The following is a 27,538-nucleotide window of genomic DNA, read 5'->3' as shown; positions in this document are numbered from 1 at the left end:
TTAAATCAAAAATTTAAAAGCTGGACCCAAAAGAAAATCTGCACATTGATTACAACTATGTAAAAGTATTATATACATTAGCAAAGAATAAAAATAAATTTGGAAGGTAATTATCTAGTGTTCATTAGGAGTGTGTGTGTGTGTGTGTGTGTGTGTGTAAAGTTTGATTTATAATACTTAAAAATAAAAAGTATCCTAGAAGGAAAAGTGCCCAGACCAAAAAAAAAAAAAAGAATGGCCTATGCCTTCACTGGTAAATTATACTCAAAGTTAACCAGGGAACGCCAGCCCTTCTCAAAAAAGAAGAAAGAGCACTTCCTAACTCATTATATGAAGTTAATATTACCATATCAAATCCAGATGAAGACATTAAACACACAAACACACACACAAAACAGACCAATATCCTTCATGAATATAGATACAAAAATCCTCAGCAAAATACTAGCAAGCTGAATCCTGCATCACATTAAAAGAATTACATGCCATGACCAACTGAGATTTAGTCCAAGAATGCAAGATTGCCTCAACATACAAAAATCAATGTCTGCTTCATATTAATAGAATGAAGGGAAAAAAACAACAACACAATCATCTCAATGCAGAAAATACATCTGGCAGAACCCTTTTATGATTCCTCAGCAGACTAGGAATAGAAGAGAACTTCCTCAACTTGATGAAGGGAATTAATGAAAAACCCACAGCTAGCATACTTAATAGTGAAAGACTAAAAACTTTCCCTGTTAGATGAGAAAGAAAATAAGTACACTTGCTTCTGCCACGTCTATTTAACATTGTTCTAGAAGTTCTAGCTAGAAAAATTAGGCAAGAAAAAGAATAAGAGCATCCACATTGGAAAGAAAGAAGTAAAACTATCTCCATTTGCAGATGACATGACCTTGTATATAGAAAACCCTAAAGAATACACACACACTCACACACACACATGCACACACACACACTCAGAGTTAATAAATGAGTTCAGCAAAATGGCAGCCAAAAAATGGAAACAACTCAAATGTCCATTAGCTGATAAATAAATGAGTTAGCTGATAAAACAAAAATTGTATGTCCATACAATGGAATATTACTCATCCATAAAAGGAGGTAGTGAGACATGCTACAATATGGATAAACCTTGAAAACATTACGCTAGATGAAAGAAGTCCAATATAAAAGGCCACACACTGTATGATTTTATATAGATGAAATGTCCAGAACAGACAAATCCTTAGAGATAGAAAGTAGATTAATGGTTGCCAGGGGATGGGAGGAAAGAGGAATTGGGAAGTATGAGTTTTCTTTGGGGGTATGAAAATATTGTGCAATTAGATTAATGGTTTGCAGCACTATTTACAATAGCCAAAACATGGAAACAACCTAAATGTCCATCGACAGAGGAGTGGATCCAGAAGATGTGGTACATATACACAATGGAATATTACTCAGCCATCAAAAAGAACGAAATACCAGCATTTTTAGCAACATGGATGGACCTAGAAACGATCATGCTAAGTCAGCCATACAATGAGACACCAACATCAAATGCTTTCACTGACATGTGGAATCTGAAAAAAGGACAGATGAAACTTCTTTGCAGAACAGATGCTGACTCACAGACATTGAAAAATTTATGGTCTCCGGAGGAGACAGTTTGGGGGGTGGGGGGATGTGCTTGGGCTGTGGAGTGGAAATCCTGTGAAATCAGATTGTTATGATCATTATACAACTACAGATGTGATAAATTCTTTTGAGTAATAAAAAAAAAGAAAAAAATTAGATTAATGGTGATGGTTGCACAACATTATGAATGTACTAAAAACCATTGAATTATACACTTATGTGTTATGTGAATGTTACATTACATGAATTTTATCTCAATAAGAAATTTTATAAAAGAGAGAGGACCTTTAAATATCAAATGATGGAGGACCCCTGAGGAAAGCTGATGAAATTCATGGTTTGTTTATTTTTTCTTTCAAAAATGACCCTTAGGAGTTCCCGTTGTGACTCAGTGGTGACAAACCCGAATAGTATCTATAAGAATGCAGGTTCCATCCCTAGCCCTGCTCAGTGGGTTAAGGATCCGGCATTGCTGTGAGCTGTGGTATGGGTCACAGATGTGGCTCAGATCTGGCTTGCTACGCTGTGGTGTAGGCCGGCAGCTACAGCTCAGATTGGACCCCTAGCCTGGGAATTTCCATATGCTGCAAGTGTGGCCCTAAAAAGACAAAAAGAAAAAAAAAATGATCCTTACACTGAGAAAGTCAAAACTGAAGGAATAGATGTCTTATGTTATCAAATGAATTTGGGGGGAAATTTAAACCAAAAAGATGAAATGAAGTATTTGTTCCTCTTGAGTCTAAAAATCAGCGTTTGACAGGTAGCAGTCCAAAATTAGCAAGAGAAGCATCTGATTGGCTGGTCCAGCTCATCCCCTTGCCATGCCTGAGCTATGGATAGCCTGGCCTTAACTCATCCATGGGTCACGCTTTACAGGAAGTGGCCACTTAGGGACTTCAGTGAGGCAGAAGTACCACATCGGAGCTAAAGCCCACTCTTCTCACCAACACCCTGCCATTTTTTCCCTCCATCACCATCCATCCTGAGGATTAGCCGGCTCTCCCCTGGGCCTCCCAGCCACTACCGCCCAGCTGCAGGAACATGAGCATCAGCTAGCAGCCTTCCCTTTCCGACTCCCTCTAGCCCATCGGCCCTCCTCCCCTGCCTCCCCGACCCCCACTTCTGGCCAGAAGTTTTGGAGAACACCCTCAGCTCCCTGTGTTCTGCTCTAGGGAAGTCTAAAGTTCAAGGCTCTGGGCGATTAAACGCAAGGCCTCTCACCAGGCCAGAGATGAATGACCTGGGGAGTGTTCCTGTGGAAATGGTTTGAGGAAGCTGAGTCAGCCTATGTCTTCGCTAGGGCAGGACCCAGGCGACTGACCCCCTGGAGGTTAGTGCCCTTGTCTTACTCGTTGCACCCTCACCTCCACCTTAGGAGGTCATTGACCCCCTGAGATTCCTGGGTCACTCTCCTGGGTCTCTCCTTCCCAGAGAACTGTACTTTAGGAGGGGGGAGATAGTTTGAGGTGCTTTGGGACAGGAGTATGGAGTCCCCTTGGTACCAGTAACTCCGTAACTGCTCCCTCTGACTGTATTTACTCACCAACCCAGAACCGGGCAAACTCCTCTGCCTTCCCAGAACTTCTCCCTTGACTCTCTCATGGGCCCTTTTTAAATTTTTTTTCCATTTTTTCATGGGCCCTTAAAAAAAAAAAAACAAACAAACCCAAACTATTAGAAACTTCATCTGAACCTCCACAGATCTCCTAACCCAGGTCCCTTCTGCTTCTGTTCACACCTCCATGGCTTTCTATTCAACCTGGTGTCATAACTTCTCTGAGCCTCAGTTTCCTTATCTGTAACATGGAAATAAAGATAGCATCTACCTTCTAAGAGTAGTTGTAAGGTTTAAATGAGATAAGAGGCAGACGGCATTTCCTACAGCACCTGGGGCACCATAAACTCAATAGATATTAGCTGCTGTGGCTGTGAGTTTATTATTGTATCAGTCATGCAACCAATTCTAAGAAGCATTTAGTATGTGTGAGGTCCTGTGCTGGGAACCTAGGGGTACCATGCTTGGCCTCAAATAGGTTTAAATCTATTTGGAGAGAGAAGAGAAAGCATCAGTCAATACAATCGTTCGTAAGCATACAGTGTGTCTTTTTCAGAATCTATCAAAATGCCCAGCAATCTCACTCAGCAACTCTGCCTCTTAAATACAATACGTCTCCCCCCACCCCCGGACCCCTACCCCATTTGCTGCATCTTTGGGGGCTGTTGGGCTGGATAAGCCTGTCATCAGGACGTTGTGAGCCGGGGTTTGGGAAACCTCCATGGACCTCGTCTGGATTATCCAGCTGGACCTCCCTTCCACACATCAAGCCAACAGCACCAGTACAGTCAAGGCTTCGGCCTCGACTCATCCATCTCCTGGGGGACAGAGCCTGAGTTCCAGCCAGGTTCTGAGGGGAGGGGGTTGCTAACCAAGTGGGGACTGCGGGAAGGATCAAGGATTTTGCCTCTACCACCGCCCTAGAAGGTTCCTCGTGGGGGGATGAAGAATGAGGGTGGGCTGGGGGCAAGGGGCGGCCAAAGGCATGCGTAGGAGGGAGGAGGCGGAGCCACACCTAAGGACAGGGAGGAGTCAGGAGCCAGGGAACCTAGCCAGCTGAGGGGATCAAATTCCTCTAGGGTGAACTCTGAGATAGGAACTTGTGGGCACGGGAGGCCAGAGGTGGGACGGAGCCAGAAGGAAAGACCCAGCCACTCCACCTTCCCACAGCCCAGTCCCGCCGGCAGCAGGGCCGGCAGAGCTGCCTCCCTCAGGGGCCCGACCTGCCCGCCCCTCCTTCACTCTTGGTGCCTGCCTGGAAAGCCAGAGAGGGAACGAAGACAATGGATCCAGACAGGACTCAGATAAAGCTTGACCCCAGGTGAGTGAGGGTGGCAGGCTCTGAGCCAGGAGCCTGTTGCTAAGCAGCGGGGGCCCCTATCCCTCTGGCCTGGCCCTCCCCGCCTCCCAGGGCCCTTTGGCTGCCAGCACACAGAATGAGACAGGACTGATAATGGTCTAGCTGTCCCGGAAGGCCAGTGTGTGACCCCTCAGAACCTTGGCTTTGTCCCCCAACCAGGGAGAAAAAGATCTCAGAGGTGGGGGTGATGGGGGGGCATGCCCAGAGCCCTGACCATCTGGGGACCCATTCCTGGTAGTATTTCTGAGCACTAGTTCTCTGGGACCCTGCTCTTTCTCCTTAGCAAATCCTTGGGCTGCTACCCCAGTGGCAGTGGAGAAAATGGTCTGTGGGCTTTCTGAGGACTGCAGCCAGGCCTGTTCTTGGCCCAGGCGGCAGCCTGCCTTATACATCATCCTGGGCTGATTCTCCATTCCCTCCAAGAATCAGGGACTTGAGGGGAAATGGACAAGTTCCCTGAACCCAGGAGTGTTTGAGGGACTGTCATTTTGTGTCTCCTCCGCTACCTTCCCCTCTCCCCCAGTCCCCACATTCTGAACACAGGCTGGTGTCTCTCCAGGTACACGGCGGATCTTCTGAAGATATTGGAAGTCAATTACAGCATCCCCTCCGTCTGCTTCACTTACCCTCCCACTGCATATCAGCTTCTGAGAGGTGAGTCAGGGACCCTCCCCAGAGGGAACTGAAAGGAGGAAAAACGGAGCATCCCAGTGGAGAGTCAGGATAGCTGAGAAGACCTGAGGAGAGCTGGTCCTGAGCGGGCCAGCCGGGAGGGCCTGGGAGGATGGCTGGCCCAGTGTCTGTCTATCATGATAAAAACCTGGGAGAAGAACAACTCCTCAAGGAGCAAAAGGCCAAAAGAGGGCCGTGACATCCTGGCCTGGAGACAAACCTGCACGTGGAGCATCCCCAGTTCAAATTGGAGACACTGGCCTGTAATATTTTTCAGACCTCAGGGGCACCCAGGGACTTGAGTTGACGCCCAAATGATCCAAGCCTCATAGAATCCTCTTGGAGCCCACACAACAGCCACCTTAGGAAAGGATCTATGTCATTTTATAGGGGTTATTATGGGCACTGTCCTGAAAACGAAGGTGAACCCGTAACATGATTGACCGTGTTGGCCACTAGATCTTGTTACTGTTGAAAGTGAAAGGCAGAGGAAGGCACTCTGCTTATTCCCTGGACACCTAAAACTTGACAATCCAATGAGCCTGGCTTCTTGATAGCAAATGTAGCTCGTGTTCACAGTTCGTATTGTTTTCCTACTGCATGACTACCTACCTCCTAGACGTTGATGATAAGAGTCAGTCTCTGTGGTACCCTTAACGCTCTACCCAGCCTCCTTCCTGATGTGATCACCTCTTCCTGGACAGCAGGATGTGGTCAGTGTGCACTAGGAGGGAGACATGGCTATGTCCTTGGCTAGTATTCAGCCTCATTTCAGACGCTCTGAACCAGAGGGTGTCCAGAGAGGCTTTATAACGGCTCGGTGGTTCATGCCAGTAGGCAGATGCTAGATCCAGCAGGGACCTCTAGCTCAGAGAGTGCAGCTGGTGGTACAAGTCTTCCCTCACACCAGTGTTGCCAGCCAGAGGGAGTTTTGTCCCAAGGAGACTTTTGGCAATGCCTGGAAGCCGTTTCACTTGGCACCACTAGAGGGTGCCACTGGTATATAGTGGGTAGAAGTCAGGACCGTTGCCTTGGAAACAGAAGAAAGTCCCCACAACAGAGAATTATTTGGGCCAAAGTGTCAATAGTGCTGAGATTGAGAAACCTTGCCTTAAACAGTAGAAATGAATCTCACATTTATTTGCTACAAAATATGCAAATAGAAGCACCAAGGATGTTCAAAGCAAGGAGACCCTTCTGGGTCTGGCGGTCTGGGGAGCTGCCTTGTTGCCTAGTGGAGGGTAGTAGTTAGCGTGGGGAACAGGTGGTGGGCGCTCCTGGGGTTGGGGTGGAGATAGAATGAGTAGGATAGTTCAACAGACACTGAGGAGGTGGATCTGGCAGGATTCAAGATTATTGATGGGGAGGCAGGGGACAATTGAGAGGGCTGGGCAGGTAAGGTGGGGCCTGATGTGTGTTGGGCAGAGCAGCTGTACTTTATCCTGCAGGCAGAAGGAGCCTCTGAGGGTTCTGAGATTGGGAGGGGCTGGATAGTCCCTCAGGACCATTAATCAGTAATCCAGATGGACTTTGGGGGAAGAAGAGCCTTGAAAGGCAGGGGTATAAATTGGAGGTTATTGCCCCAGCCTAGCATGAGGCACAAGCGTCTGAGCCAGAGCAGTGTCAGGGAAAGGAAGGGAAGAATAGAAAATACAGGCAATCTTAAGAAAGAGCAGGCAATCTGGTAAATATTTAAACAAGGTAAGTGAAGGAAAAGAAGACTGATGTTGACTCTGAGAATCTGGACAGTGGTGATGACGCTGACGGGAACTGGGAGAGTCAGGGAGAGGCGCCCATGGGAGGATGTGGCAAAACTTCTTCCTTCAATCATAAACTCGGTTGTTCCTGAAGTTAAATGCCATTGAAGAAAGATTTATTCTGGAAGAACTATTGAACCTTTCAGTAATATTTGTTTTTTGAAATGCCCGTGATATGATTGCAAAGGTAAGCCCTACAGGAATTTTTTTTTAATGGACTCATCCAAACATGTACATGGAGGAGTAAAGGGCTAAGAAAGGCCAAGGCAATTTTGAAAAATAGTAAGGAGAGTATGTGCCCTCCCAGATATTAAGACTTAGATATAGTAAGACTAGAGTAATTAAAGCAATTAATGAACTGCAAGGGACCCGACATCAGAAAAATGAAATAGAATAAAGCGTCCAGAAATAGACGCATGCCCACTTAGGGACTTGCTGTACACATCAGTAGTGCAGGATGGATTTTTCAAGAAATGACGCTTGACCATTGCCTGTCCTCATGGCAAATAAATAAGCATGAAAATAGCTCCAACATAGCCTAACCCAGATAGATTAAGTACCTAAATGTAAAATGCAAACATTTTTACAAAATAAAGTATGGAAAGATATCTTTATGTTTAGAAGCAAAGAATAAGTTCTTAAAACACAAGAAAGCACAAATGATCATGAAGACTGATTACATGCAAACTTCCATGCAAGTGAAAACACAAACTTCTGTGCAAGTGAAAACACTGGAAACATGTTCAAAGCCAAACCAAATCTGGGAGAAAATATGTTCAAGCCTTAAAACCAACATAGGATGATTGATCAGTATAAGAAAAATTACCTGATAAAAATTGGAAAAAAATAGATGATCAGACAATTCATACTAGAAGAGGAAACTCACATGGCCATGAAATGTACAAAAAGGTCATCTGTTTTGTAGGAAATTGGGGAACCTCAAATTAAACAATGAAATATCATTTCACTACTTTCTCAAAGGCAAAAAATTAGAAGTCCCACGTGCTGGTGAGTTTGAGGCAAAATGAACTCTCAGCAACTGCTGGTGGGATTATAAATTGGTACAACCACTTTGAGGAGTGATTAGATACCTTTAACACTGAAGAGTCTACCTCCTACAACCGAGCAATTCCAAGTGTTTGAATAGAGAACTCTTCCACACGTGCCAAGGTGACACATCTAAGAATGCCTATGGTGGCATTTGTTTGTCACAATGAAAATAATAACCATGAAAACAATGTTGAGTGGAAAAGCATTTCACAGCGTAATGCCATTGATACAGATTTTTTTAAAAAAATGCAAAGCAGGAGTTCCCACATGGCTCAGTGGGTTAAGGATCCAGCAACTGCAGTGGCACCACTTCAATCTCTGGAACTTCTGCATGCTGTGAGTGTGACCGAAAAAAAAAAAAAAAACCAAAACAATATAATATATTGAGTATGTACATATGCTATAAAAAATTAGACCATACAGGAAAAGGTACACACTAACTTCAGATGGTAGTTCGCCATGGCACATGAGGAAGCAAAGGGAAAAGGATCCAGGATGTAAATACAGGGGCCATCAAATACATCTGTAATGTTTTATTTTTCCAAGAATATGCTTTTAAGCAAAATTGGCAATATAGTAACACTCTCTAAAATGGATTATGGGTGTATTAATATTTGTTCTATTATTCTCTTTATTTTTGAAAACTTTATAATTTTAAAAATAATTATAAAAATTATTTTTGATGGGCTGTGAGAAAATGTTAGATAATAAAAACAGAATACAACATTTTTACAGCATGATTCCAGTAATACAATATGAGTACACTTTAACCAGAATGTTTTTATTTATCTTTTTTAAATTATTTATTTATTTAGCTTTTTAGGGCTGCACTGGCTGCATATGGAGTTTCCCAGGCTAGGGGTCAAATTGGAGCTGTAGCCGTCGGCTGACGCCACAGCCACAGCAACACCAGATCTGAGCCACATCTGGGACCTACACCACAACTCACGGCAACACCAGATCCTTAACCCACTGAGCAAGGCCAGGAATTGAACCCGAATTCTCATGGATCCTAGTCGGGATCATTAACCTCTGAGCCACGAAGGGAACTCCAACCAGGAGGTTTTTAAAAGCTACTTTTTATTGAGCGAATATTGCATACCATGCTAAGAAGTTTACTTGGAGGATAAATAACCTGTACAAGATTAGAGGGCAAGCAATAAATGGAGTTTTACTTTGCACTCAGAGCCTATGCTCTTAACCTCCATGGAAATAAATATGCAAGAATGAAAATAACTTTTGGTTAGGAACAAGCTAGGATTATGGGTGATATCCTTTTTGCAAAGTTTTAATGTTCTTATATTGTTTTCATTATTTAAAGAAGTAATCTTCACTATTACAGATAGAGTGAGAAATTTGCCTTGTTGCCAAAGGTATAATTGTATTCCAACAGGTCAGTTAGATAAGCATTTCCCGAAGTGTGTTCCTTGGAATACTAATCCCAAGGAGTGCTCCATGAAAAGAGCCTGTAGAAAAAATAAGTCTGGGGAGTTCCCGTAGTGGCTCAGTGGAAACGAATCTGACTAGTATTCATGAGCACTCAGGTTCAATCCCTGGCCTCGCTCAGCGGGTTAAGGGTCTGGCATTGCCGTGAACTGTGGTGTAGGTCCCAGACGTGGCTCAGATCTGGTGTTGATGTGGCTGTGGTGTAGGCCAGTGGCTACAGCTCCAATTCATCCCCTAGCCTGGGAACCTCTGTATGCCAAGTGCATGGCCCTAAAAAGACAAAAAGGAAGGAAGGAGGGAAGGAAGGAAGAAAAAGAAGTTTTGTAAAAGCTATATTCTATAACCTCCTTTTGGAAAGTAACAATATAAATCAGATTTAAAACTTGGTATACTTTGCAGGAAAGACACGTGTTTCACTTTGCTTAAAGTATTTCTGAATACCCTTGAGCCATAGAATACTTTTGTTCCATTAAGATGCAGGAAAAAAAGAAGACATGAGTTTGGTGTAGAGTAGATGTGTCAGGCTACGGATGTGAAGGGATTTCTCTTTCTCAGCTTCTGCGCTGTGGAAGTGCATACAAGAGCCTGTAGAAACTGCAAGAATGAGAAAGAGTAGAGCCCCAAAGTCAGCAGATACAAGAAACTGCAAAGACATTTCTGTATTGAATGGTCGGAATATGTCTCACTCCCTCTTTCTCATAAACTTAAGCAACAATTTAGGGTTGCATTTGATTGTTTATATCATTCCACATTTCCTCCCCTATCTCTGTGAACACACACCAAGAGTCAGCAAGGGTTAGGAATGCCTGGGTTTAAATCCCATCTCTGGGCTCTGTGACTGTGGGGCAAGGTACTTGGCTCTCTAAGCCTTGTTTCTTGAAAAAGCCTAAAAATGGAGATGACAGTGAGAATTCTCATTTCTTTCATTTAATAAATAATTACAGTTACGTTCCATGCACTTGAAATAGAAAAGAAAACAATCCTGACAAAGTCCCAATCGCTCCCATGGGGACAGACAATAAACAAGTAAATAAGTATGTAAATAACCTCACTGTGGGGCAGTTGGGGCTGGGTAGGGGGCATAACACCACACTGGGCACCCAGGGCAGGCTGGCCGAGGTGGGCATTTGAGCGGAGAGCTCAGTGATGAGAAGGAGCCAGGCACAGGGAGCTCAGGGAGAAAAGCTGAACAAGCAGAAGCCAAGTGCAATAAAGTCCTGGAGGTGGAAGTGGCTCGGGTGGTTGTTGGGAGGCTGAGGAGTGGTAGGGAAATCCCAAACCTCAATAACAGAGAAAGGGCGAGGTGACGTGATTGAGTTTGGAGGTCACAGGGTGTGGGAGAGGATAAGGAATCAGTAGAGGAGACCAAGGGCCAGAGGCCAGGAGGAGAACTAGGAGGACTCTGGTTCTGGGAATCATGGGGAGGGAGGTTTTCAAGGAGGAAAGAAGAGTCAAGGACAGGGATGACTGGGAAAGGCTTTGACTAGACGGCTTTGTGAAGTGCTGTTTCCCCTCTCAGCTCACGGTAAGCTGGTGAGGACAAGCGTCATGCAGGGCCTGGGGGAATCTCACAAGGAGAGGCCGCCAGCGGTACTCCCCTTCCCAACGATGGACAGTGGTTTTTAGAAATTCCCACTGTGGTACAGTGGGTTAATGACCTGACTTGACTTGGTGGATGGACCGGTCTGACCCAGGCCTGGCACAGTGAGTTAAGGATCCACTGTGGCTGGGTATAGGTCGAAGTTCTACCTGATTCAATCCCTGGCCCAGGAGCTTCCATATGCCATGGGTACAGCCAATAAAAGGAAAAAAAAGAGAGAGAGAGAGAGAGGGAAGGAGAGAGAAAGAAAGAAAGAAAGAAAGAAAGAAAGAAAGAAAGAAAGAAAGAAAGAAAGAAAGAAAGAAAGAAAGAAAGAAAGAAAGAAAGAAAGAAAGAAAGAAAAGAGAAGGAAGGAAGGGAGAAAGAAGGAAGGAAATTACTGACTTAATTTTGGTTTCTGCCTATCTGGACTTTATTGTGTGTGTGTGTGTGTGTGTTTTCTGCTGCCCCACAGCATATGGGATTCCTGGGCCAGGGATCAGATCTGAGACAAAACTGCAGCAATGCCAGGGGTCCTTAATCTACTGTGCAGCTCCGGGACTGAACCTGCATCCCAGAATAGTTGGTTATCTTTATGGCTGTATATATATCTATGTATAATTTCTTTCTTATTCTGCCAACTATGGACAGTACTTCTCCACCTTCCATTTTGTAAGGTAAAGGTAGTAGTGTCTCAGTCCTTCCTTCAACTCCTTTCTACCTTTCTCTCCGGTCAAATCCTTTAAACGTGGTTATAATTTTATTGTGTTAATCTTGCATTCTGCTTTGTTCACATAAAGGTTTGTTTGTTTCAGGTATAAATTATACATAGTAAAGGGCAATGATTTTAAGTATATAATTTGATAGATTTTTACCTAAATATACATCTGTGAAACCACCACCCAGATCAAGAAATAGAACATTTCCAGCACCCAGTAGAGCCTCTCTTACTCCCTCTAGTTAATATTTGTCCAAAGACCATTCTTTTTTTTTTTTTTTTTTTTTTTTTTGTCATTTCTTGGGCCGCTGCAGCGGCATATGGAGGTTCCCAGGCTAGGGGTCTAATCAGAGCTGTAGCTACGCCAGAGCCATAGCAACGCAGGATCCGAGCCGCATCTGCAACCTACGCCACAGCTCACCGCAACGCCAGATCGTTAACCCACTGAGCAAGGGCAGGGACCGAACCCGCAACCTCATGGTTCCTAGTCGGATTCGTTAACCACTGAGCCACGACGGGAACCCCACCTTTTTATAATTCTTAACATTTGGATTGCCTTCTTTTAAAAATGTACTGTTTAGGTTTTCTTTTTTCATTTAAAAAAATTGTGTTCTTTTTGATAGGAATTCTTTATATATTATGGCTATGAGTCTTTTGTTGCATATTTGTATTGCAGATATCTTCTCTCAGTCTGAGCTTGCCTTTTCATTCTCTTAATGGTTTCCTTTGACAAATGGAAATTCTTAATTTTAAGGAAATGTAGTTTATCAATTTTTTCTTTATAATTAGTGCTTTTGTGTCCTTTTTTTTTTTTCTTTTTAGGGCCACACCTGTGGCATATGAAAGTTCCCAGTGGTCTAACTGTAGCTGCAGCTACAGTCCTACACCACAGCCACAGCAACACCAGATCCAAGCAGCATCTGTAACCTATGCGACACTTTATGGCAACACCGAATCCCTAACCCACCGAGCACTGCCAGGAATCACACCCGCATCCTCATGACATTAGTTGGGATCTTAACCTGCTGAGACACAACAGGAACTCCTTGTGTCCTAAGATCTTTGCCTATCTCAAAGTCATTAAAGTATATTTCTCTGCTGTCTTCCAAAATCTTTATTGTTTTAACTTTCACATTTAGGTGCTTTTGTATGATGTGAGGGAGGAATCAATGTTCTTTTTTATCCCTCAAATGATATGCAGTTAACCTAGTACTTTCTTGATGAATTCTTGTTTTGTTTTTTTTGCTTCTTAGGGCTGCACCCGAGGCATATGGAGGCTCCCAGGCTAGGGGTTAAATGGGAACTACAGCTGCTGTCCTATGTCACAGTTCGAGGTGACACCAGATTCAAACCGCATCTGCAAACTACACCACAGCTCACAGCAACACCGGATCCCTAACCCACTGGGCAAGGCCAGGAATCGAACCCTCAACCTCATGGTTCCTAGTTGGATTCGTTTCTGCTATGCCATGACGAGAACTCCTAACCTAGTACTTTCTTGAAAAAAATCTTTTCCCCCTATAACCTATAAGGGAGAAAAACTGAAAAGAATATAGATATAAAACTGAATCACTTTGCTATGCATCTGAAATTAATACATTGTAAATCAACTATACTTCAATAAAACAAATCAAACAAAAAACAACCAAAAAATCCTTTCCTTCTGAATTGTAGTGAAGCCTTTGTTATAAATCAAATCACCATATGTATGTGGATCTGTTAATAAGTTTTTCCTTTTTTTTTAAAGTGAGTGTTAATAAGTTTAAATATTATAGTGTTTGCAAAGATTTTTTTATGATGGGCACACAAGTAGTTTACATAATTTTAATATTGTTAGACATTTAAGTTCTTTTCAATTTAGGGCTATTAAACATGATCTTTTAATAGAACAAAAATAACATATTAGTGTTATTTTGTTCTTTGACTACTAGGCAGGTTGAATATTTTCCCATATGTCCTAAACTGTGTTAATATCTTTTTCCCATTTGTGAGAGCCTTCTGTTTTGTTTTGTTTTTTTTCCCCTTGGGCGGCACCCGTGGCATATGGAGGTTCCCAGGCTAGGGGTAAAATTGGAGCTACAGCTGCTGGCCTACGCCACAGCCACAGCAACTCAGGATCTGAGCTGAGTCTGTGACCTGCACCATCTATACTCATGGCAGAGCCAGACCCCTGTCCCACTGAGCAAGGCCAGGGATCAAACCTGAGTCCTCCTGGATACCAGTCAGTTCATTTTTGCTATGCCACAACAGGAACTCCTGTTTTGTTTTGTTTTTTAATGTAATAAAGTTCTTAAACTTTACGCATTTATTAAAAATGCTTTCCCCTAGTCCATTTGCTTTTTTTTTTTTTTTTAACATTCAGGAGTTTAAACTTTTTATCAGATTTGACCGTATTTGTGATTTCTTAGATTACATCTAAGCTGAGGAAGGTCGTCCCTCTCCAGAGCTTTAATGAAAATACAGTTCTCTCTCTTTTTTCTTCTCTCAGTTTTCCCTGTTTGACTTTTAAAGCCTTTTCATTTTAATCTATTTGGAGTTATTTTGATATACAGCAGGCTTTATATGTATCTCGTGATAAAACAATCATGATTTTTTAAAATCCACATATTTCTTGTGTAAGGGTAAAACTGTGTTTAAAAAAATCCTCTGTGATGCTTATATTTTCAAAGTTTCAAGGAAAAAAAAGTAAATTTTTTTTTTTTTTTTTTTTTTTTTTGCTTTTTAGGGTCACACCACAGCATATGGAAGCACTCAGGCTAGGGGATGAATCAGAGCTGCAGCTGCCGGCTTACACCACAACCATAGCAACTCTGGATCTGAGCTACATCTACGACCTACACCACAGTTCATGACAATGCCGGATCCTTAATGCACTGAGCAGGGCCAGGGATGGAACCTGCATCCTCATGGATACTATTCGGGTTCATTTCCACTGAGCCACGACAGGAGCTCTGGTAAAGCATCTTTTTAATAAAGGACTGCAGCCTCATTTTTTTAATGTTTAAACCTGCAGGGCCTCCTTGAACAACATCTGTGGAGGTAATTGAGAAAGAGGCAACACAGCTCAACAGCAATAGCCATGCCAAGCCAGGAATTTAGTCACCCAGAGGGCTGTATCCTAACTAAGTGGGAGGGGGTAGAGAAAGGGATGGAGAGGAAGGAAGAAAAATCGAACTGTCCTATCTTTTGTGGCTTGTGATAGAAAGGAAAAGCTTACCACTGACTCAAAAGTGCAGCTTGGGAGCCGGAATTCAAGGCGCAGGTCCTCTGGATGGACCACAAACCTAACTGCAGTCAGGGGTAAAGGGCCTCTTGGAAAAAGTAAATTGAAACAGAGAGAAGAACATGTGCCCTGAGATAAGAACCACCAGAATCAACATATTTTTTTGGGCAAATTCTCCTTTGTCCTGGTTGCTCCCTGTGGTGCCACCGGGTACGACTGACCCAGAGGCCACCTCAGGTCTTTACTGTGGTATGGTCTCCTTCCTCCCTGTTCTGGTGTCAGCTGTGATCTGGCTGAGCTGCCCTCAGTCACCAAAACACTGGGCAGACCAGTCAATACCGTCTTCACACTTTACTCCCAAGGCAATAGGACCCTGGACTGGACTCTGAGCATCTTCCTCCACTTCTCTGTCATCCAGCCAGTTAGGAGATGGAAACAAGAGTCTGCCATCTAGGGAGGAGATAAATGAGGGTCTGGGCTTAGTCACTGAGGACACAGAAACTTTTGTTTGTTACATTGGTGAATCAATGTTCAGCAACACATATTGTGATTGTATTAATGTTTTCCTATTAGCAATGGTGAAGCCCGAGGAGCTTCACTGGTGTTTGTTAAAATGTTTGATATTCTCTGACCAGTATGGGGTGAGCTTGTTTTAAATGTAGCTTACCAGATCTATCCCAGATCTATCGAAACAGCACCTCTGAGGATAGGACCTGGGCAGCTACTTTTTAACAGCTCCTCAAATGATCTCAAGAAACACTAAAGAGAGCTCCTGGAACACATTTAATGTTAGGTTACGTGTGAGCCCAACATGGGTCAGATGTCCTTGGAGTCTCTACTTGTATCCATTTCTTTCACTAAAGTCCCTTTCTAATGTCCCAGTTTGGTGACATAATTTTTGAAGTCAAATTTAAACAGCTCTAAAGTACAGCATGAATTACATTCTGCCTCAATTATAATGTTAATTGGTCCCTGTCTGCCAGCTTGGCACCTGACATTGAGGTAGAAAATACCTAGAATTATCTAGGTCTAGTCTCCCATTCATGCAGAAGAGTGACAATTTCTAAGTCAGGTGTTGGATACTCTAGGTCAAAGAAAAATCCCATCTTCTGCCTAGAGGGGAGCCTAAACCAGGTCCTTCTCCATGTGGTAAAGCAATTTAGATCAAGTGAGGAAGCCCACAGGTTCTGCGCCTCCGTCCTGTTCTTCAGCTCACTGGAGTCTGCCTCTCTTTCCACTCTAGCATTGGGCCCCATGGAAATTTCCCTCACGGGCATCATGACCTTGCTTACCCTGGGCTCGGTCACCATCTTCCTGGAGTCTGCTGTCTACCTGTACAAGAACACTCGCTGCCCCATCAAGAGGAAGACTCTGCTCTGGAGCAGCTCTGCCCCCACGGTGAGGGCCCTGTAGCTGCTCTTTGGAAGGGACTGGAGAGGAGGCAGTGTCCATCCTAAGGATTCCTTTAAGCTCAACCATTCAAGCTGCCTTCCTCTACAGCCTTAGGTGGTGGGGCTTTTGGTTTGATCTCTGTTTACAGTCAGGACCCCATGCCTAGAAGGTCAACGGCAGTGGGGTGGAGTATTTGAAATCTTAGAGCCACAGAGACAGCTGGAGAATTTGCTCAGCCCACCAGCAGCCCCACTCACTCCTCCTCGGCTATAGTATTGCTGTAAAAAGCAAGCCTCCTTCCTGTACAGAAAAGCAGTGATTCTTTAGAAGGAAAGAAGGAGTTCCCATTGTGGCTTAGTGGCTGTAGAACCTGACTAGTGTCTGTGAGGATGTAGGTTCCATCCCTGGCCTTGTTCACTGGGTTAAGGATCTGGCATTGCCTCAAGCTTTGGTGTAGATTGCACATGTGACTTGGATCTGGCGTTGCTGTGGTTATGGCATAGGCCACAGCTCTGATTCCGCCTCTAGCCTGTGAATTTCCACATGCCATATGTGTGGCCCTAAAAAGAAAAGAAAGAAAGAGGAAAAAAAAGGAAGGAAGGAGGAAAAGAATTTTTCTTTCTGGGGTCATGCTCACTGTACCCTTACATTGCAGGTCTTTTTTAACTCACTCCCACCACCACTGGATAGGCCTTTGGCTTGCTCCCAGGCCGTAAGATGGGACTTCTCTTTACTCGTGCCGACCTCTGAGTCTGTTTAGGGTGAAGAACAAAGCCCTTGAGGTCCTTTCCTGCCAGATGGCACCTGCCTGTGCCATCTCAAGTCATCAGAGATGCTTTAATAACATGGGATGTTGAAAAGGAAGGGTTGGATCTTGATCCATTTACCCTTAAAGATGAAATGACCTACTCCTACCCAGGGATATAGGTTGAGATAGCCCCTGACTCAAGGCGACCTGCTGTCTCCAACCCTAGATAAGGAATGAACTGACCGCTAAATTAAAAAGAAGTTTTTTGGAGTTCCCGTCGTGGCTCAGTGGTTAACGAATCTGACTAGGAACCATGAGGTTGCAGGTTCAATCCCTGGCCTTGCTCAGTGGGTGAAGGATCCGGCGTTGCTGTAAGCTGTGGTGTAGGTTGCAGATGCGTCTTGGGTCCCGCGTTGCTGTGGCTGTGGCTGTGGTGTAGGCCAGTGGCTACAGGTCCGATTCGACCCTCAGCCTGGGAACCTCCATATGCCATGGGAGCAGCCCTAGAAAAGGCAAAAAGACAAAAAAATAAAAAAAATTTTTTAAATTAGTTGATTTAACTAGTTATCTTCCTAGCTGGTCACTTTTAAGTAAGGGTGCCTCAAATGTTTAGGTTTTGCTTCCTTGAGCCCTTGCTGCAAAAGGTGGGCTTGAAGTCTCCCCCCTTTCTTTCCCTAACCAGCTCCTTGCTTCTCTCCAAGCAGATAGTGTGTGTGTTCTGCTGCTTTGGTCTCTGGATTCCTCGTGCCCTGATGCTCGTGGAAATGGCCGTAGCCTCGTGAGTGTCCTGCCCCGCCCCCAGCTGGACTGGATATCATTCTGTAGTCCCCCTTCTGTTCCCTCAATCCCAGGAGTCCAGAGTCCATGTCCTCTTTTATCTCCTCCCTCTTCCAGAAATCACTGCAAACCAACTGATCATGAATCTAGCTCTTTCCTACTTGTGCTAATCCGGGTCTCTGGAACTTCTAGTTCATCCTCAGGCATCACTTCATCCCCATAGCTTGAAAGTGCCCTCTTCCCACCCTGTCCTCTCTCTCACTCCTCTTGGGTCACACATCAGAACACCTAGTCCATACCGTGATCCCCTCAGGGAGCCCCACCTCTCCCTGCACCCTTTGTGGTCTGATTTTCTTTGGCAGCAAAGGGGCATCCCCTTGGCTGCTGCCGCCTCCCCTTCTGTGTTGAGAGTACACAGGCCCACCTCTCCCCTGACTGCAGGTTTTTCGCGATGTGCATTTACCTGCTGATGAAGGTCATGGTGCAAGGCTTTGGTGGGCAGGAGGCAGTGCTGAGGACACTGAAGGACACCCCGATGAGAGTCCACACAGGCCCCTGCTGCTGCTGCTGCCCCTGCTGCCCAAAACTCATACTCACCAGGTAAGGCAGGAGGGAGAGGGGGAGAGGCCGCCTGGAGGAGCAGGTTAGCCTCTGCCAGTTCTCTCCCAAGAGCCTCTGCTGGTGCTCTCAGCCCTGCTTCAAGCCTCTTGGAATTAGGCTTATAGGGAACACATCCAGTGATGAAAGGGTGGGCATCCCTCAGCCGGGCCCCCACACTGGGCACCCACTGAGGGGGCGGGGAAGCGAGGAAGGAAAACACCAACATTCCCACACTTAAGCTCGCTGCCCCCTGCAGATTTTACCACGCAGAGCAAACTGGCCTTTGGGCTACTGGCTTTCCCCTTCTGTCCATTTTGGTTAATGAGGTTGGGGTCAACACTCAGTTCTTGCTCAAAAGGCTGTATTCTGGTTTGAGGGTGAGTGGGAGGCAAGAAGGGTTTTCAATGCTCTCAACATTCTAGCTTCTTAAGTCCTCATCCATTTAACTGTCTTGATGTCTATGATGGTGGCCAAGCCTCAGCCCAGAAGCCTAGAGAAGGTCTTGAACAGGAAGGTCTTCTTGGGGTGGGGAGTTTGTGGGTTCATGCTCCTAACCCTTCCCCGCTCAGGAAGAAGCTTCAGCTGCTGATGTTGGGCCCCTTCCAGTATGCCTTCTTGAAGATAGCACTGACCCTGGTGGGCCTGTTTCTCATCCCTGACGGCATCTATATCCCAGCAGACGTAAGTCAGGAGTAAGGGGCGGCAGCATTCATTTAATACCTTTGAGCTCTGGAAGGAATAGCTGGAGCCAATATGCCTTGATTAGGGCTCCAGGGATGGGGTAGCCCCGGGGACAGGGTGGCTGTAGAAAAGTAGCTGCTCAGGGACTTCGATGGGGAGAGAGGAGATGGGAAGAGACCAAGGCTTTGGAGCTTTTTTACCTTCCCCACCATGGGAAAGTGGAAATAAAAGGAGGAGAAAAGGGCTTGCCTCCCTCACTGACTACTTTCTGGTCTGCCGCCAGATTTCTGAGGAGAGCGCTGCTCTATGGATCAACACTTTCCTCGCTGTGTCCACCCTCTTGGCTCTGTGGGCCCTGGGCATCATTTTCCGTCAAGCCAAGCTGCACCTGGGTGAGCAGAACATAGGAGCCAAGTTTGCTCTATTCCAGGTAACTATACCCTGAGAGAGAAAAGATGGTTAATCATGAGCCGCAAATAATAGGGATTAGGAGCTGATACTAATAAAAGCTAAAAGCGAGTCTGGGAGTCTTCTGAAGCCTTAGGTTTCCTGTGAGTTGGTAAATAATCCCTGCCCTTTGCCAGTTTTTGCTTTTCTGTACTGTAATAGATTCCTAGGGCTGCTGTAGTGAAATACTGCAAACTGGGTGGCTTAAAACAACAGAAATTTATTGTCCCACAATTCTGGAGGCTAGATGTCCAAAATCAAGCTGTCACCTGGCCCATACTCCCTCTGAAACCTGTTGGGGAGAATCCTTCCTTGACTATTTCTAGTTCCTGGCATCTCGCAGCAATCCTTGGCATCCTTGGCTCATGGCTGTGTCACTCCAGTTTCTTTTTCTATCGTCATGTGGCATTCTCCTCTCATGTGTCTGCATCTTATGTCTCTTTTCTTCTTCTTGTAAGGGCATCAGTCTTATTGGAATAAAGACCCACCCTATTCCAGTATGAGTTCATCTCAACTAATTACATCTAATTAGTTAACCAAAACAGCGATGCTGTTTTCAAATAATGTCACTTTCAGAGCTACTGAGGGTTAAGACTACAGCATATTTAGGGGGACACAATGTAACTCATGACATATTATCAAATTTTAAATTCTTAAACCTTTGCTTTTTTTTTTCTTTTCTAGCCATGACTTCTAAAAACCCCATAATTCCTCACCACCAGAAACATCAGTATTATCACAGCTACAAGTATAAATTACCTATACCATGTACTAGGCACTTTTCATACATTAATTACATTTAAGTTCTCACTATAATCTTAAGAGCTACTGTTATTTCTATTTTACAAATGAGGAAACTGAGCTATTATTGGGGCTTGCTCAAAGGCACATAAGGGATGGGGCTAGAATTTAAGCCTAGATCTGCCTACTCCCAAGCCCACTTCCCTTCTTTTCATCGCATTGTCTTTTCATCTTCACACTTTTTCTGAAAATTCTCTAAGCCACATTTGTTCATATTTTACACTTCTCATTCTCTAAGCCCAGAGATAACCTTTCCACCAAATGCAATGACTTCCAGCAATATTTTTTTCTTTCTCTCTCCATTCTTTCTGTCTCCTTGCTGGGCTTTTCTCCTACTCCCAGGGCATAATGACTCCTTTATAGTTAACAAAGCGATTTCACATAAATTCTCATTTCATCTAAGAAGCAGGTGCCACTGAAATGTGAATTTACAGGCACAATAGTGGGCAGAACTGGAGGGTCTGTAGGAAGAGAGAGGACAGAGAGGAAGTGAGGAACTTAAGGAACCTAGAAAAGAATGTGGGCCCCAGAAGCACTTAGGTTCAGGCCCCAGGAAGAAAGCCCTGTGATAGCCAAGCCTGCCCAGGATGATGATGGAGAAGCCTGGACAAGCCAAGTCTTCCCTGAAGAGGCTGTGCCTCAGGAAAGTGTACTTAGAGGGGGCAAGGACTACGACGCATTTCAGATACAGCGGTGGGCCAGCCAGCCTCAGTGTCCTAGCTGCTGGCCCCCTGCCCTCACTTCTCCCTTCTTTCTCCAGGTGCTCCTTATTCTGACTGCCCTGCAGCCAGCCATCTTCTCAGTTTTGGCCAATGGCGGGCAGATTGCTTGTTCGCCTCCCTTTTCCTCTAAAATCAGATCTCAAGGTGAGCACACAGGGGCTCCTTATCCAGTTCCAGGATGGGCAAGAGGGGGAGGTCAGAGAGGAGAGGACCTTAGAACAGAAGTTGGGCCAGCCAACCTCAGAACACTCAGAATATTCTGCTCAGAGTACTCAGAAAGGAAATCTAGCAGAAGCTCTACTAAGGAGGATATGATCTCTCTGATCACACAAGAAAAAGCTCCATTTCCACAGCTTTCGGTCAGCCCTGATGGCCAACCCAGGAAGCCGTGGGCTCAACCCTCAGCTCCTAGTAGAGAATGGGTGAGGTTAGGAAGCAGAAGGTCATGCTGATACAACATAAGAAAGAAATGGGGTTTAATGCTAAACTCAAATGGCAGGAGGTAGAGAGCCAAGTTCTAGTTCAGGCTCTATTACCTGCTATGCTACTTGTGACAACTTATTGTCTCTCCGTCCTGGCTTAAGGATAAAATGGAGAAAATATTGTTCAACTCATATGCCAGGCCAGCTGGTGAGCTAACACCTCTATAAGTTAGCATAACCTACATTATATTTTGCCCCCCTCGCTGCAGTGATGAACTGCCACCTCCTCATCCTGGAGACTTTTCTGTTAACCGTGCTGACACGAATGTACTACCGAAAGAAAGATGACAAGGTTGGATATGAAACTTTCTCTTCTCCAGACCTGGATATGAACCTCAAAGCCTGAGGTGGATGGCTTGGGCAGTGAAAGACACATAGTACTCATTAGACGGGTACAAGATTTCCTTATAGTCCTTCAATCTTGACCAACTGGGGATGGATTCCATTGTCAGCATGAGCTGGCAGATTATGGATACTGGATCATAGAGATGAAGGTGAACTATGCAATAGGATGAAATTGTTTAGGATCTTGTCTGGGGAATGTACATTAAGTTTTATAATAAACATACAGGATGGAGTTTGATATTCTATACTGAGCACATTCTTCTTTGGGTACCACTACTAGCCCTTAAAAGTTTGTATATTCAAAGGTCACCCTCAGCTTTCCCAAAGCAAATGAAGGGGGAAGAATATATGGCAGTTTTCCTGGTATAATAACAAGAACAGAACGCAGACAGGCAAAATAGAGACCAAAGCCTCAAAGAAATCAGGCTTCTGAAGAACAGCTGAAAGATGTTCTTGGCCTTACAGATGTGTCATTTGGGCACTGATGACATTAGATGTGGAAGATCTGGATGAGCTTTTTTGATGCAGATCCAGTAGCTTTTTGAGTCTTCTGTACCTAGCTGCAAAAGAGATCCCCTGATAATACAGTCATGGAGAGATTTGAGGAGACAAATTAGGATGCAAAAGCAAAGTGGATGGTACAGGTGAAAGCTCTGAACAGATAAAACATATGCATTTGGTTTTTTTGGTTTGGTTTTTTTTGTTTGTTTGTTTGTTTTTTTGGTTTTTGTCTTTTTAGGGCCGCTCTCACGGCATATGGAAGTTCCCAGGCTAGGGACTGAATCAGAGCTACAGCTGCCGGCCTACACCAGAGCCACAGCAATGCCAGATCCAAGCCTCATCTGCGACCTTCACCACAGCTCCAGGCAACGCTGGATCCTTAACCCACTGAGCGAAGTCACGGATGGAACCCGCATCCTCATGGATCCTAGTTGGGTTGGTTAACCGCTAAGCCACTATGGGAACTCCAACATATGCATTTGAATACAAGGTCAAAAACACAGAAAATGGAACATTAGGTAAAACCACTTTGCCTTTATTTGGCTAATGACAAAAGCCAAAATAACTGAGCAATTTAATAACACTCAGACAGGAAAACAATACATTGAACACCAACTGAGGAAAATGTCCTTACAGACGCTGGCACTGGTGATGGGGCCCACATTCATGCCAAGGCCAGCATTTCTTTCCAACCCTCTTTTCAAGATCCTCAACACAAAACAATCCAACCAATCAAGACTTTGTGTTCAAAACAGTCAGTGCCTCCCTAAAGAAGGGCGGGAAAACCCACTTAAAATCTAAAAAACACAACCGGGGTCATTCTAATGTTAAACCAAGTACTTATGTTTTCTACCCCAATCCGAGAACTAACATTATTAAACTTTGGCAGACAAGGTATCTTTCTTCTTTCTTAAAGAAAATTAACTTTTAATAAAGTATTATCCTAAGAACATGTTCTACTTGTTTGGAAAAATAAAAGCTAGGGACCACTCTTTATCCCGTGACAATCTATATTCTATGAGAGAAAACAAGAGCAATCATTGTATGACCTTGAAAAATAGAACTTTAAAAATACTTATATTGGTAAGCTTAAAAAAAATACCATTAGTTAAAAACATTGTTAAGGGAGCTTTTTTTCCTACCTGTATTGGTTCAACTTCTGGCTTTAGTTTGTGCAGACAGAAAGTGTGAAAGCTATGGCTTTTAGGGAATTAAACAAAAGCAGCAAAATACAGTTGATCTGGAAAGCTTTTAGATATGAGGTCTGGAACAGGATTTAAAAGGCAATGAGCTCCAGAAAAAAACAACAGCTACCCCCAAATCAAGAAAGAGAATAAAAAGCACTGTGAAGAACCATTGAAGAGGGACTATTCAAAGACTGCCTGTGTGGTCAAAGTAAGAAAAATGTAACTCAGGGGCTGCCTAGAAAGTTATCGGTGATCAGAAAAGGTCAAAAGTTCTCTTGACCTCCCTCAACTTTTTTCTCTCATTCAGAATTTTCAGCCTCCTCACATCCCCAACCTTCTTACCTGAGCCTCAGCAACAGTTTTCTTTGGCTCTAGCTATCAGAAGCAGCTGCAACGGTACAAATGATCCACTTCTAATCATCTAAAATTTCAACCTGTATCCTTCGGTGCTAGTGAGTCTGGTGTATGAGAAGAGTAAAATTTCTGCCCAGCCCATCTCAAAGTAACTGCTGATATGCCACCTCCTCAGCACCAGCTACAGGGCTTCTGTCCCCACTCTCCCTCTATCTTACAGACAGAGGCTCTGAGGCCAACCAACGTTTAAGATTCTCCATTTCTGCCACATTTGGCCTATTCAGCCTGACTGCTTTGTGTGTGAGATTTAGGGAAATAGCTAATTCACATTAAAATTACTGTTAGAATTTAATATTAACAATAATATTTAAAGATTTACAGATCACACGCATGGTTGTGGAATGTGAACCTCTAACCTCATTTAATTAGGCACAAATGATTGAAGAATGTGTCATGCCAACAGTTTCCTCCAACCACCTGCCCTTGTCCAGCACATAGGATCACATTTGTGCCAAAGTATCTGGCATGCCACGCCATACAATTTTTTGCTTTCAGTCCAAATTATCTGAAGATACGCCAGTGTTGCCAGACTGAGGCCAAACAGATTCACCAGAAGGGGTAAGCACATGTGCACAGGCAGGCACGAGCACTCTCACAGAGCCTGTCAGCCTAGAGGTCATATTCCAGGGGTAGGACATGCCAAAAGCAGCCCACTGACAGCCAGAGGAAGAGGGCCAAATGTCTGGCAATACACGTGAGAGGATTGAGTGCAGGGAGGAAAACCACGTTCTGGGCACCTCCCTTTCCAAATACACTTGATAATAACACATGTACTTGAGGGAACAAGTAGGGGGGCTTCAGTGGTGATTTCCCCACTTTTCTATCGATAGAAATGGCCAAAATTTCTAAAAAAGGACAATGGAAGCCAAAAAGTTAAGATATGTGATCATATGAAGCTGGGTAATGCAGGAAAACATTAATTTCAACGGTTCCAAAAAAAGGATTCCAAGCCAAAGCTTGCGTAAACCAGATTTGACAGTAAAAATAGCACTTCATGAGAAGAGTTAGAAATGTAGTTTTCATAGGCCATCAGGACAATAAGAGGTCCTCTTTGTCCCTTCTCTCTGCCATGCCCTCCCACTCTGGGTGATCTGAGTTTTAAGAGCCTGGGTAGTTCTGCTGTGCAGGCAGGCAGTGATTCCAACCACTGACCCTCAGGCAGAAGAGTAGGTTTTAACCAGAAAGTGTTCAGGGAGGGGACTGTGAGATGCTCACAGCCCTAGCAGAGGAGCAAGAAAAGATACAATGTGGTTTTCTTAGCTGAAAACACTAAAACTCCACCCCCACAAGGGGTATTTATGAGTGATGGAGGGGGGCGCCTGGACATAAGCAATTTTTCCCTGAACCCAGCTACAGGATCACTGGTGATGATCTGCTAGGTCTCGGACTGCAGGATGCTAGGGGTCTAAAAAGTGCCGGTGCTCAACAGCAAGTGTCAAGCTTCAGCAGTCTCTGATGTGAGATTTAGGCGGTGAATCCCCTGGGCAACCTAACAGGTGAGGTGGAACCAGGCAGAAGGGGAGGGAGGGAAGCCACCACACCCCGGTAATGTGCCCCTGCTTAGTGGCCCGGCCAGCTGCAACTTCCAGAGGAAAGGAAACACCTGGGGAAGCACAGGTTTCCGTCAAGGACACTCTTAAGAGGGGAAGAGGTCAGGATAAGGCTTTAAAAAGGGGAAATGTTTCCTTATGCTTTTGTGCCACACATTTTGAGCAAATCTCTCTGAATATGACTATGGGCAACATGGAGTAACAGCTCATGTTCAAACTGCAGATGTTAACAAAGTATTCTTTGTAAAACTCTCGATAATAAGATTGAAATAGGAGTCGCAGGGCCAGGGACTTACTCTCAGGAGGAAAATTAATCTAAACTGACTCTGTATAGCATTGAATATTGTCCCACTCTCCTTCTCAATCAGACTAAACCTGAAGTGATCTTCCCTTTACAGACAGATTGCAGGAAAGAGATTGACAAGAGCTCCCAAATAACTAGGCAACAGAGCTTTCTGAGAAGATGAACACAGCAGGAAAAATTGCAGCTGATGCCATGTAGTCTGGTTCCTTCCCCATCAGTTCTTCATGGACCCCATTGGGTCCAACAAGAAACTCCTTAGGGAGTAAGAAAAGTTAGGCTCAGATCTCCTTCTTCCCACAGCCACAGTGACATGTGTGCCAGCAGTACACTTAGGGGATTTGTGACTCTTACTCAGCTTTGAGGTTTTTTTTAAAGGAAACAAAAATTATGATATTCCCCCCACCAAATCACCCATCAGCATGGCTCATTGCTTGAAGGACTTGGCAAGACAGTCTGCCTCAGAACAGAAGGCAAACAGTATAGTGTCTCAGGAAGAAAGGCCTCTGGGTATCACAACACTTCCTTCTGCCCACTCCTCGGAGGCAAAAAATTAGTTCTACTTACTACATTTGAAAGACTAATTTTTAAAAAATTAATAAAAATGACAATTTCCCTGTCAAGATCACATGAAACATAAACAGTAAAGCAAAGTCCATGGGGAGGGTACATGGATGCAGAACAGGCTTCTAAGCTGTAGTCAGCCTCCTTCTTAGTGTGAGTGGGTGACGTCTCTTGGAGTATAGGCTGTCTGGTCCCCCCATCCTAGGTCCTCTTGCCCCACTTGTCTTTCCTTTGTAGCTGTCCTTAGGTTTAGTGTTGGGATCACCATTTGGAATTCAACACAGAACTTCTGAAGGTGATGGGACAGAGGGAGGGGAGAGGAAAGGAGAGATGAAAAATTAGTCTTCTTCATCCTCACTGATATCATAGGCTGCAGCCTTGTGCCTGGAGAGATTTGTTGGGGAGGAAGGCGGGGAGGTCTTTCCAGAGAAGGGCCACCGGAAAGAGGGAGAGGGGGAGCGTTCACGAGTGGGGCTGCTGCTGGGACTCTGCTTTGGACTGATGGCCTGCAGCATCCGGCCTTTCCCCTCTTTCAGCATATGTTTCTGGGGAGACCAAAAGGAAGAGTTAGAAGAAATCTATGGATCTTACTAATCACCACTGGAGGATCTGAGACTTCAAATGATCATGCATGCCCTCTGTAATGTCAAAAGTGATCAAGTAAGCCGGAGGGAGAAACACAGCTCCAATCCTGAGCAATTTCCTCCCCAAAGAGGTCTATGCTATACTGTGTATCTGAGAGTTCCCACCTGCTATTCTACAGTCACCCAATCCTTGACCTCTATGTCAAAGGAATTCTTAAAAAGCTACTTGGTCTACAGTCTAGGCTCTAGACAAAAACAAAGGCATTACCTCAGACAAAGGGTACCTCTCCTAGTTTTAGAGTTCTCTGAAAAGGAAATTCCATATTCTGCGAATATTCTCTTCTGGCATCCAAACACCCTCACAGTCAGATGGTTCCTGATATCCTAGGGCTCACTTGCTAAGAATTAAGCATAGCTATTTGGCCCGAAAAGACCTCGATTCTCCTCAAGGACAGACTT

At 44.5% G+C, this 27,538-nt stretch overlaps 2 protein-coding genes across 9 annotated transcripts in view; one reads left to right on the top strand and one right to left on the bottom strand.

The window, feature by feature from the left end:
- The first annotated feature begins 4,245 nt into the window (after positions 1-4,245).
- Positions 4,246-22,223, top strand: SLC51A (solute carrier family 51 member A). 2 transcript variants are annotated; one of them, NM_001244266.1, is made up of 9 exons: positions 4,246-4,499; positions 5,098-5,192; positions 16,227-16,381; positions 17,828-17,901; positions 18,342-18,500; positions 19,070-19,181; positions 19,465-19,611; positions 21,190-21,295; positions 21,843-22,223. In NM_001244266.1, exons 1-9 carry the CDS (start codon positions 4,462-4,464, stop codon positions 21,977-21,979), a joined length of 1,023 nt encoding a protein of 340 aa, NP_001231195.1. In that variant the 5' UTR covers positions 4,246-4,461; the 3' UTR covers positions 21,980-22,223. The 2 variants fall into 2 exon arrangements, with proteins under 2 accessions (NP_001231195.1, XP_084842896.1); XM_084986770.1 differs by lacking the exon at positions 21,843-22,223 and having other exon boundaries at positions 4,256-4,499; positions 21,190-21,718.
- A 770-nt stretch (positions 22,224-22,993) lies between these two features.
- Positions 22,994-27,538, bottom strand: part of PCYT1A (phosphate cytidylyltransferase 1A, choline) — a 76,426-nt gene continuing 71,881 nt past the window's right edge. For 4 of the 7 annotated variants that reach the window (XM_013982345.3, XM_005670120.4, XM_013982347.3 and 1 more), the window contains one exon: positions 22,994-27,040. In XM_013982345.3, the coding sequence (XP_013837799.1) occupies positions 26,834-27,040 (207 nt within the window). In that variant the 3' untranslated portion in view covers positions 22,994-26,833. The remainder of the gene's footprint in view (positions 27,041-27,538) is intronic. The other 3 variants (XM_084990892.1, XM_084990893.1, XM_021070164.2) reach the window with 1 other exon arrangement.

This window comes from Sus scrofa, chromosome 13 (assembly GCF_054392235.1).
Source record: "Sus scrofa isolate SSC_HxYL_T2T_F1_AM1 chromosome 13, Sscrofa_HxYL_maternal_Yorkshire_Landrace_v2.0, whole genome shotgun sequence".
NCBI classification, from domain to species: domain Eukaryota; kingdom Metazoa; phylum Chordata; class Mammalia; order Artiodactyla; family Suidae; genus Sus; species Sus scrofa.
Note: the sequence above shows the minus strand (reverse complement) of the source record. Positions and strands in the feature narration are given on the sequence as shown.